General features: G+C 47.7%; 1 protein-coding gene across 1 annotated transcript in view; it reads right to left on the reverse strand.

Moving 5' to 3' along the window:
- Positions 1 to 1,084: 1,084 nt before the first annotated feature.
- The window catches only part of CASQ2 (calsequestrin 2), a 33,809-nt gene continuing 22,546 nt past the window's right edge, over positions 1,085 to 12,347 (reverse strand). Inside the window, exons 7-11 of the mRNA XM_059838060.1 lie at positions 9,610 to 9,655; positions 6,824 to 6,878; positions 6,081 to 6,181; positions 5,633 to 5,707; positions 1,085 to 1,911 (exon numbers count right to left, since the gene is read on the reverse strand). Of these exons, the coding sequence (XP_059694043.1) occupies positions 1,702 to 1,911; positions 5,633 to 5,707; positions 6,081 to 6,181; positions 6,824 to 6,878; positions 9,610 to 9,655 (487 nt within the window). The 3' untranslated portion in view covers positions 1,085 to 1,701. The remainder of the gene's footprint in view (positions 1,912 to 5,632; positions 5,708 to 6,080; positions 6,182 to 6,823; positions 6,879 to 9,609; positions 9,656 to 12,347) is intronic.

Consider the following 12,347-nt stretch of genomic DNA (forward strand, 5'->3'; position numbering starts at 1 on the left):
TTCATACTGGTATTTTCCAGCAAGGGGATATGGCACATATGGGAGCATATCAATAGTTCAGCTTTTTCATACCAGTAGTTTCAAATTTCTATTTCAGCTAATGTAGAGAGGGAGTCAAAGAAACTGATCAACAGGCAGGAAAAAAAAAAAAAAACTATAAAACCTTGCTTTGCAGTTCATCTGATAAAGGAAATATATAGTGTGTAAACCTTGTTTCTCACCAAGACTGACATTTGTGTAAAGCCAGTATAAGGATGGTCAGAGCAATGCTTTTTGTTTGTAACAAGAGAGGAGATGTGTACACTACCTATGCTAGCAACTCTGAAAAACTGCAGAACATCTCCATAAATGTATTTATAAAGATAACACCATCTCTGAGCTCTCCATTCATTGCACTATTGCCAAACATAAGAAGCTGAGACAATTGAAATCTGCCAGCACGGGAAAGCAGGGAGACCTAAAGCTGCCACAGTGACCTGCACATGGATGGTGCTGCACTCGCCAGGACCGTGGGACGGACCCTGGGCTTTGTGAGTGACCCCCTTGCCTGCAAACTGGCACCCTGAACTCCTCCTCAGCTTGCAGCCAAAAGAGGCTTCTCACATGGGATATCTGAGTCTCTGAGCAGGGAGTAACTGTGCAACTAAATACTCAAAAGCCAAACAGCTTGAATCCCTCTGCTGCTCACACTCCGACACACCTCATCCACTATCTAATATGTTTGGATGGATGTGTTCCCTCCTGACATCTTGATCATGGGAAAAGATGCTACATGGGCTTTGGGTGAAGAGTCAGCAAAAGCTGGAAGGTCATGGGGAATAGGACTGCTCCAGGGTGGGCCCCTGTGGATGTTTCCATTGGCTTGGCTCAGTGCCATGATCTTCAGACTCAGTGGTTTGGACTCACACTGGGCTCAGAGCTGGACCAGCCTGTCCAGCAGTTCAGGAACTCATGAGCTTTGTGTCTCATCTCAGGGCCCCTGCACTGACTCCAGCTGTGGCCTGAGCTTCAAGTAGAAAGAGGTTCAGACAGGGGACCCGGTGTTTGGGTTTGCATTGCGCTGCCAGACAAGAATATCCTGTCGTTATGTGGAATCACTGAAAACTTTAATAGCATCCCTAAAACCTCCCTCCCCTCCTAAAGCATTTTTCTGGCTCTTAGCATGTTAGGGAGTAGCTACAGACTCCCACAGCAGAATTTGCAGGATTGAGTGGTCTTGGCAGAGTAGCTGCAAAGGGCATTGTGTTTAATAAAAGGGCTAGACTTTACAGTTAGGGTTTTCCCTATGTCTTGAAGTGAGATTTGGTCTTTGGATGTTAAGTGCTGGGCTGATGAACACATAAAATACAAACTGGCTCCCTGCGTCCCTCTGGCAGCAAGCAGGCAGGCACTTTTCTCCTGCCCTGGGACACTCGGGGCAGATTCCCTGCAGATTCCTACTGTCCTTACTAAGGAGGCGTGATTTGCAGCGGTGCTGGGTGCCTGCAGGTGCTGCCCTCCGCAGGGGCAGTCCCGGGGGCTCAGCACCGCTGGGAATCAGGCGAGGGGCTCCCGGCAAGGGCGAGGGCAGGGGGAGGGGGGCCGGGGGAAAAAGAGGAGCAGCGGTGCTTGCTGATGCTCAAACAAAGGTCTTCCAATGGAGGGACCTGCCGCAGGGCCAGGGCTCTCGGGCCCCACAAGTCAAACTGCACAGAGTCACAGTTAGTCGTCGTCATCATCGTCGTCGTCGTCGTCGTCGTCATCATCGTCGTCGTCATCATCATCGTCATCATCGTCATCGTCGTCATCTTCATCGTCGTCATCATCTTCGGTGTTTATCTTCCCAGAAAGCACGTCCTCTATCCAGTCCTCCAGCTCCTCGGCTGTGGGCAGGTCGTCATCATCTCTGATGTCCATCCAGACGCTGTCAGCCTGTGGGGACAGGTGATGAGGGGTTAGCTGCCCTCGGGGACACAGGGAAGAGGCGGGACGCGGCTGTTGGGGGGGTGAGGCAGGAGCACGGCTGCGATGCAGGGCATTGGCTCCCTCTTTCTACAGCATGTGGGCTCAGCCAGAGCGTCCCTCTGCCTATGCGTTGGGATCCCCACTTCCCCCTGGAGGGCTGCTGTGTCTGACCAGGGGAGTGGGACTGGTCAGAAGTCTTCAGGAGTGTGTGGTGCTGTGTGCCCTGATGAGATGTGTGCCTGCTGCCTATAGCTGTGAGCATGAGCACTGCCCGCCTGATGCATTCCTCACTCTATCTGGACAGTTCTGTAGGCTCCAAGTCTGGGTAAAGAGATAAAGAGACCTCTGCCAGCACGTGCTGCATCACCCCAGTTTGCAGGACATCACAGTGGTTCCCTCCTTCCATCCAGAACCCTCCTGGGACCTCTTCCTTGGAGCCTTCACAACCCCCTGCCAGCATCCTTTCTCCCCAGCCTCTTTTACAATCATCTTGCCTCAGGACCTTGCTCTGGACTCTCCATGTGTGGTAATGGTTCCTGCTCTTGGAAGACCCTTCCTTTTGATCATCTCAGCCATGCTCCCATGCACACCACGGATTTCAGCTGAAGAGTGGTGAGAAACACCAATGCCCTGGACTGCAGGTGCCCCTGCTCTTTCCCCCCCAGCTGTCTGCATTACTTCCATAAACCAAAAGGGGTGGGAGAATTCAGTGAGAAGACAATGACAAATTTGTGTCTGTTACCCAGGGACAGCAAGATTATTTGGTCTCCACGGTCTAGAAATGAAAGTTTTCCTCTCTGCTGTGCTCTAGGTTCCTTGGGTAAATGCCTGGATAAGCCCCTTTGTGTTCACTGTCTCCTCTCCATAAAACATGATCAGGCTCCTATTTTGCAGAGGCACTGTGAAGTTATCTCATTCAGCATTTGATGTTGCAGAAGCAACTTCACATAGCAGAAGACAATTACCAGCTTTTGCAAATGCATCCAACTTCTTTCCCGGTCTGTGGTATTTAATTCTCTTTGATTTATGGCTTGCTAAAAAGCCAGACCAATTTCTGCTCAAGGAAAGCCGTGTCTCCCATACAGTATTTTCCTCCTAAATCACCAGAACTGCAATAAAAAAGAGCCCTGGAGAGGCATGCAGTCCTTGCTTCACTCAAATGTTAATGTTCCTAACCTCAGGACTGTTTGTGCAGAAAAAAGTGACACTTTTAAATAATGGGAAGAGGAGTGGCTCTATTTCACCTCAAGAAGGTGCTGCGCAAATAAAGCAGTGATATTTTTCAGGGCATCATGGCCCTAGTCCTGATCCACAGTCACCACAATGTGATGAGCCAGTTGGGGCTGCTGGGAGCTCTGGTGTTTGCATTGGCAGGTTTTTACAGAAGTGAAGGGGTCACGAGGGTTATGTCCACTGAAGCCAACAGCAGTGTTTATTTTCACTCTGTTATCTAAGTCCCACTTTGTACCTGTGTAACTTGGCTGAATGCAGTGATGTAACACTGAAATAATAAAATGAGCTCAATGTTTGTTTTAGATATCACCTGCCAACCTAGAACTTTCTTAAATCTCTCCTGAGAAATAAAGAAAGGACTTAAGAGGAATGAAACAAAACCTGCAAATACTGTAATCAACAGCCTGAAACATTTACTATATCAAAGCCAGATAATGCATGAGTTTTTACAGGTCTCTGAGTGACTGCTGAATAATAAGGCATATGTTCTTACCTAATTCTGCTTTCTATATGATTCTCATGCCACTGATAATCCCACTTCCATGAACTTCCATTGAATGCTGTTTAATGTAGCTTTGACGTGACTTAAACATGACCAGTCATAGTAAATACAACGAAGGGAGATACTGTCTTAAGGGCATAAGACTGGAAGGCTTGGGCTCTCTTTCTGGCTTGCCCATTCATTTCTCTCATGGTCTTAGGTGACAGGTGCTATTTTGGCCCTTTTGCCTTTTGTCTCTCCCTTAACAATTCTGCTAAGGAGCATTAACTCACTGTGTCCTCACTCTCTAGGGGTCTGCCCTATGGTCTGGTGGAGCACTGCTCTATTACAGGCAAAAAGCTCACATGCAGCCAGGGCTGAAACTACTCCCTGACTCCCAAGTCAGCCTCTCAGCCACCTCAGTGGGATGAGCAAGATCCAGGGGCTCTGCTTTCTTCATGACACCATTGCTTTGCCTTCCCCACCAGGTCTCCCATGTTACAGCCTTGCAGCATCTGTTGTAACGGGAAGCACAGCCATTCAGTACACCCTTGCTGTCCCTCTTTTTCTGGGGCAGTACAGGAGAGAGGATGTGGAGGCTGGAAGCAAGGTCAGTGTTGAGCCAAACCAGCTCCCAGCCCCACACATTTGTCCCAATTTTAAGTCCCTCTCTGTTCTCTTCTGATGAAACATCAGGTTCACTTAGGACTCAAATTTCAAACATGAAGTCAAGAACCAATTTACAAACACTTCTGTGGTGGAGAGATTTCTGCTTCCAGAGACACTTACATACCCACACAGGTTCATTTTAAAGAGATTAAAACAAACACCCAGCACTTAAATGTTAAAAATAAACTAAGGTAACAGTTTAGGCAGGAGCATGCTGCATTAGGGCTCTCTGATCATCTGGACTGCTATTGTCAGAAAGAGGAGAGAATGGTTCCTCTCTGTGTCAGGGCTGTTACATTGCACTCAGCAGCTCTCCTGAGATCTCCACTGGTGAGGGTCAGACGGGTCCCTCTCCCACCTGCCTTTAAAGCTCCCAGTGTGTGGACAACCTGAGATCAGTCCCATGATTTCTGGCTCGAAGGCTACCACAGTGAAAACACTAGCTGCTAGAAAGTTGTCCCAATAGCACAGCTGTGGGTGCTGTGGGCACTGTTGCTCCCTCAGCTGTGCCAAAGTAGCACCTCTGCCTCTGCAGGTCTCCCTCTGCAGCTGCTCCTGTGGGATGGTGTGGAAACCTTCACTGCCACCAGGTGTGGGGCAGGCAGGTCTCCTCTTCCCACCCAAATCCCGCCAGCACCACCTGCACAGCATGGCTGAAGGGGAGGAGGGCCTGGATGAATCCCAGTGCACCTTCCTTACAGCAGCAGGATCCCTGGAATACCAGTTTATGCTGTACTTCTGTTAAAGCTGTGTATTTATTTAGCTTTTTTCAAGCTGTGCAGTTTCTCCCTGTCATCTGCTGGGGATAATCTTTCCCTCCTACACTCAAGCTGTGCCCTTTTGCTTCTGTAGAAAAAAACAACCTCCTTTTACTCCTCTTCTCCTCCCCTAAGCATGGCTTTCTTTTCCCCCTACACACACTTTTTCCTCCACAAAGCCACCCAAGCTGTCAGAGCAGGGAATGGACAAAGGTGAGTGCTGTGAGTCAGGGTAGAAATGCAAGATCTTGAAACTAAACTGGGCAAAGCCCTGAATCCCAGGCCACGGAGGCTGGTGCTGTCCCCAGCAGATGTGGTTTGTGTGTGACTTGGCAGCAGAAACACACTCAGACTAAAGCCCTCAAGCCTGGCATCAGAGGTGTTACAAACCCTGGGGCATATGGGAAGGGTGAGGCCTTAGGTTATTTTTCCTGTTTTACCTGCACTTAACAGTGGAAATCCCACTGATTCCAGTGTCCCTCTGGACCCAACCTTTCCAGCACCCTAGTTTTGGGATCACTGGATTTTCTGGGCACGTGCTACTCACATCTGTGACGTTCACCACCCCGATCTGTGGCCTGAACAGGTCGATCTTGAAGGTCTTCTCCCAGTAAGTGATGAGCTGCAGGAGTGAGACACAAGGCTCAGTCAGGGGCGTTTGCAAGGCACCAGTGCAGTCAGCTGGGCTGGGCAGTGAGGAATGTGCATCCATGTGTGCACGGAGAAGGGAGAGGCTGAACGCAAGCTTGGGCTGCCACACATGGCAAAGGGAGGCGCCGACTCCTCTGGGGGTGTTCCCAACACAGCGCCTTCTTGGGAGGCAGACCCAAACAAGGAGCTTTCAAGTGCCAATGGTCCAGTTTCCCATCCTTCCCTGTCCCACATTCCCTGGGGCAATTCCTGCACTCATGTGTGCACATATACCCCCCCCCCCCCCCCATGGCCATCCCATCCATGAATTAAACCAAGAAAGGCAAAGACCCTCTGCCGCTCACCAAAGGAAAATCATCGGGGTCAATCCAGACAATGCTCAGGTCGGGATTGTCGGTGTTGTCCCTGGCAACCTGCTTCAGGATTTCCAGGAACTCAAAACCATCTGAAATGATATATGAATCACTGCAACTCTCCTGCAAAGGCACAGGCACTTTTTACTTGTGGGGTTTCCAGCTTCCCTGGCTCCCCTATGAGCACAGGAATTGTTTATAGTTCTCATTAAAATGCTGTCTCCCAGCGCTTTCTTTTGATAATAAGGCTTTTAATTTCAAGCATCCTCCTCGGGTATTGAAATTAGTTACACATGAATTAAGCTCCATAATCCTTCGGTGGAGTGAAACAATGTCACTATTTTCTTGTGGTGAGGAGGAACTGAGCCCCCGAGAGGCCAAAGCTTTCCGATTTGCTGATGGCTCTGAGAAGCGCCGATGCCACGGCTTTTCAGGAGCCGGTGGCTTTTGTTTCCCTTCCCGCATGCCTATCCCACACCCAGCCCTCAGCACTCTCCCAGAGCTGCACAGCAAGATGGATGCAGAGTTAGGGAGCAAATCCTGGTAGTGGGGCGGAAGGAATGACTTTTTTTTTTTTCCCCAGGCAATCATCCATTTAAATCCAAAATATGAGTCCTGGCTAGCACACCTGCTAGCATAAACACCCAGTAGGTGTTTACAATACAAACAAAGCACATGAAAATACACTTTCTTGAAGGATGGAGAGTCACACAAGGAAGAAAATGGGCTCCTACCTGGGTCATCCTCTTCAGCAAAGGCTACGATGTGAATACCCTCCATGTCATCCTCCTGGAAACAACACGACTATTACTGATGGGCTGGGGAGGGAGGACAGAGTCTGGGAGATTGCTGGAGATAGGAGCAGTGGGATGCCTTCAAAAAGGGCAATTACAAAGGGAGGCTTGACTAGAGCCCCACTGAGAAACCAGAAATGGGAGCTGAGGTGAGGCTGACTCATGAAGGTATTTACTGCTGAAGGGGGTAGTTTGGGTAGTGTTGCTGAAACTCTTCAGATAAAAATTAGGTGGGCACCATGATGGCAATGGCAAGGGAGCTTCTGATCATGTAAGGCAAAAGCTTCTCTGCAGAAAAGGTCAAGGGCTCTCTAGGATGAGAATAGAGGCTTCCCCTTCATGCCTGAGACCACCTATCCTCATTAATTTTGAGCTCTCAGGGGATGGTTAGCAAGGAAACAATATCTACCACCATGCTCAGCTCCTTTGGGGCCAGCAAAGGAGGTTTTCTCACAATATGAGAGGCAAAGTGGCTCATTTGGGCCCCTCTTTGGAGGTGAAGTGTTTCTGCTTTAGGTGAGGGTCTCCAAGAGCAGTGAGGGAAATTGAGTGGGGGGGCTCATTTCAGGGCTCCAGTGAGTGGAGGACAGAAATTACAGCCTGGTGGATTACTTTTCTCCATGAAACACATGAGTAATGATATTGGCAAAGGCCAATGGATCTGCTGGCCAGTTCATCATCTGCCTGCTATGAATGTCATCTCTGAATTATCCCATGGATCGGTTTTGCCTTCCTCACCCGCTGTCGGTCCCAGTTTCCATTTCAATTGGTTTTAATGCAAGCAAAAATTCCCATCTAAATGCTAATTTCTTTTCCCTTTTGAGCCCAGAGGTGAAAAAGCCACCATCAAATACTGAAAGGGAAAAAAAACCCTGAAAGATTAAGTGGAAAACATTATCTTTAAAAACAATAGTGGATGCTCAGCCTTTGTGGATGTCTTCAGGGAATATGTTTTCACTGGGACATTCCAGGCAGATTTACTTGGGATTCAGACCACTTACAGCTGGCAAAATTTACACTCTTGCTTTTTCTTCATATTCACCAGCAGCTTTGTCAGACAGCAAAATAAAATGTGTATCTCTATATGCCATATATAATTACATGTATGTACCGATATAATGCAGCTTCATTCTGGCTGACAAGGAAGCAAAAAAACTGGACTGACTCCAGGGAAGGCAGTGAGGATGTTGTGAACTGGCAGTGAGATCAGAATCCAGCCCCCTGTCTTCTGTAGCTATGAGCCCACTGCTCGTAGCAGAGGCAAGCTCTGTATTCCCAGGCTGCTGGTTGAGCAAGCATCCCACCATTGGGAATTCACACTTTTCATGAGGCTGTTTTAGAATATGGCCAGTATGAAAGTGAAACCACTGCTGGTGTAACCAGGTGTAATTTGGGTCTTACTGAAGTGCCATTAAAAACCTTGGAGGGGCTTTGGTGGATCTTGGAAGCCGTGTTCTATACAGTATCTGTATTTCAAAACAAAATGAAAAGCTATTGTGCCTAAGTGACTCATAACTCCTGATTCAGTTTCATTGCCTCTTGCCTTGCTGTATTAAAGACTCCCAAGGTTTTTGCCACTTTGGAGTCCTGCGGTGTTTCATGTTACACGGCCAAGAAGGGGACATCTAAATGCTGTCATAAATGTGTCAAGTCTTTTGGAAGAATGACTGCATCTTCCTTAGTGTCTGTAAAGCACCTGTTCAGCTTTGTTTTTCAGCATTCATCTGGCACTTGAGAGCCCCTGACTAGCTTTTAACACCATATTCACTCACAGTGGAGGGATAATTTTGTTATACACAATTTTTCTTTAATTTTCACCCTTCTCTTCCCCACCCTGCAGACCGCAAGAGTCCTCTGTGTGTGATAGGGGCCAAAATGCAGGTTAATTCTTCACAATTGCTGATTTGCATCTTGCTTGCACTGTGAGAAGTGCAGTCAATACACGATCTACTTCGAAATCTGTATAATTAACTGTACTGCCTGCCTTCACTTCCATTTTGAATTGTTTAAGTGGTCTTGTACTTTTACAAGGACATGTAGTGACAGGATGGGGGAGAATGGATTTAAACTGAAAGAGGGTAGATTTAGACTGGATGTTAGGAAGCAATTCCTTACTGTGAGGATAGTGAGGCACTAGAACCGGTTGTCCAGAGAAGTGTTGGATGCCCCAGCCCCTGGAAGTGAGCAGGGTCAGGTTGGATGGGGCTTTGAGCAACCTGGTCTAGTGGAAGGCGTCCCTGCCACAGCAGGGGATTGGAATCAGATGATCTTTAAGGTCCCTTTGAACCCAAACCAGTCTATGATTCTGTGAGCTTCCATGAGGCATCTGCACAATGTCCATAGCTCACCCAGAGAGCAGGCCACAGAAATCACCCCACCAGCAGCTCTAGTGTCCTCAGCACTTAGCTGAGATGGAGCATCCTTGGGCAGGATCACTCACAGGCCCCACACCTGCCTGACACACTGTTTAGCTTTCCCTCTTCCTTCCCTCTGAGAAGCAAGCAGAAGCCAGTCCAGCTCTCCATCGCGGCTGCTCAAAGCCTTAGAGCACCCTGTTAGAAGTGAGGCACTAGGCAGCGCAGACAGGGCTTTCCCTTTTTCCCAGAAGAGAGAGAATAACTTTGCAAGGAAGGAAAGGTAATGTTTTGCCCAACTACAGCTCTTGAGCAGCAGTTTCTTGTTGGAAGCTGGCAGGGGACACGATGGTTCCCACCACACGTGCTTACCCATGTCTCAAACATGTCCTCTGGGCGCAGCTTCCTCAAGGTGGCCCTGAAAGGGAGACAGAAATGCTCTTTGAGGACATATCCAGCACTGCCACACGTGACACTGTCAGCATCACAGGAAAGGTCACCATGGGCAGGTTTGGCTGGTGGCTGGAGTCAGCCACCACATTTTGAATGCAAGAATGGGGGCACTTTTGGTCAATTCATGCCTTTATTTTTGGTGATAAAACCCTGCCCATGGCCCCACTGGAGTCACTGCAGCCACTATTTCTGCTTGGGAAGATGAGACACCTCTCTGCGCTGGGATGTGATGATGAATTAATCCCACATATGGCAGACTCTGTCTGTGCTGAGAGCATGAGACAACAATCACTTTTGTTTTGGAGTCCCTGGGACATTCCTAATGGGCTTTGTCCCCCCTTTCTCCTGGTTTCACCCACACCATACTTTCAGAACCAAAATCTTTCCCACCTCTGAGGAAGCAAAGAAGACAGAACTAACTCTGGGAAGAAAATTTGGATCCTAGCAACTACTGACAAGAAAATTTAAATGCTAAAACTGGTCAAAGAAATATTTTTTGAGAAGTAGTTTGTGAAAGAAAAAATATTAACTTTCAGACACATCTGTAGCAGGAAGCCTGGCAGTTTGAGAGTTGACTGTGGTGTTAGAGGGGCACCCAAGGAACACCAAGCCATAGAAGACAAACACAAATCATCCTTTGCACATCTGCTTGCTGTGGTATCAGCTGTTTGGGGACGATCCCCCAGCAGAGCAGGTCTCCCTGGCTGACCTGCCCCAGGACCTGCTGCAAACAGAAGTGTCAGTCTGTGAGGTTGTAGAACAGATTGGTAGGAGTGGCAGCATGTTGCCAGACCCAGGTGGAATTAGTGAGATATGTAACCTGTCGCTTCAGTTTCCCTCACAAACAGGGCAATGGAAACAAGGGAATATTTTTTAGAGGTTCCTAATGGACCTGAGGAGCCACAGAACTGAGCTCCAGTTAGATCAGAGGAGGAGAATCTCCTGTGGATTAATAACATTGAAGGGTGGAAATGAATGGTCAGTTTTCATGAGAGAGGGAATTCACCAATTAAGATTCATAGCGTATTCTTTGGCATGATCATATGCATAGCATAACCTCACATAATCTGGAAAAGATGGGAAATAGGAATATGGCAGCATTTGCTTATCATATCCAATTCTTTGGCAAGCAACAAAGGCCTGACTATGAGTTGATAGGGAAGATCTCCTGAGACTTGTGTCTGCATGATAGACAGACATACAGCAAGTAGCACACTTGCAGAAAACCAACCCTGATTGTACAGGTGCAGCAATTGGTTCTAAATTAGTTGATTAGTTAATTTTTGCCTCTCAGGAAAGGGGCCCAGGTGTCACAAATTCAGAAAGAATCAGCTCCAAAGGAAAAAGGCCAGAAGAAGGTTGCAAACAGTTGGGAAATGGCCAAGGAGTAAAACAGACCATTATGGCAGTGGATGGCTACACTGTGAGCCACAACAGTGGAGTTATGTGCAGTTCTGGTCATGCCATCCCAGAAATTATATGGACAGTTGAAAAAGGCACTTGGAAGCACGGGAGTGATGAGTGAAGGTATGGAAGGACCTCTATTTGGTGAAGATTAAATAGATAAGAATTCTTTATCTTGTGAAAGAGGTGACTGAAGAGGGTTTTGGCAGGTATTCTAAAAAATGGGAACGGTAAAGAAAATGGGAATAACTTAGAAAATGACCATGGCTCTAATGACATTAAAGTTGCAGATTTGATCCCTGCAGAGGTTATTCATTAAGAGTTGGACTTGGTGATCCTTGTGGGTCCCTTCCAACTCTGAATATTTTGTGATTCTCTCCCTACCTTAAGTATTAATCATTGTTCCTCTTAAAAAAGAGTTAGTAGGTGCCCAGAGAAATTATTAGGTAGCAGGTATAAACAAAACAAATAAGAATGGTCTTTTGATACAATGCATATTTTAGCTGCTGAATTCATGACAATTTGGTACATTCAGCATCAAGACAGAAATAAGGTAAAAAGAGCTATAGAAATTGAAGAAATAGCCACCAAACACAAGATCAGGGATACAGTTTTTGAACTAGCAAGTCCTTTCATTGTTGATGGTTCAAAACTAGAGATTAAATCAGGTGAATGGGTATTATGTCGGCATACTTGTACTTGGCTTTTAAGACGCTTTCCCTAGCTGTTCTCTGGGGGAAGCTCTTGGAGAAAGGAAAGTCAGTGGGAAGGATCTGGCCACACCCATGTGTGCTGACTGCTGTGTTGACTCTGGATCCTTCCCTGTGTTGGAGGAGTGAGGCAACTGGGGTTTGGGTAAGTAAGAGAGAGCAGAATTCAGCCCCCATGTGGCTACACCACAACTGCAGACGAGTGGGGGGTCCAACCCCAGCATTTTGCATGTGAAAGAGGCATCAAGCCAGAGACTGCACCATGTAATTTGTATTTGTGCAACTGAGAAGTGAAATCTGGGCTGAGACCTTGGAGTGGCAGTGACCGCAGTGCTCAGATGGACACCCATCTGGGCAGCCTTGGATGGGTCACCCCATGGTGCTGAGCACCAGCTTCCTGACCTTCTGTGGAGAGGATGGACTTTCCCACCACAGCCTGCAGCTGCCCAGCTGAGCTGTCTGCAGGGAACCAGCACATGGCACCTGCTGAGGTTGCTTCATTGTAATCTACAGATCCTCTCCATCTCTGACTAATTCCAGCCT

Source organism: Haemorhous mexicanus, chromosome 2, assembly GCF_027477595.1.
Source record: "Haemorhous mexicanus isolate bHaeMex1 chromosome 2, bHaeMex1.pri, whole genome shotgun sequence".
NCBI lineage: Eukaryota > Metazoa > Chordata > Aves > Passeriformes > Fringillidae > Haemorhous > Haemorhous mexicanus.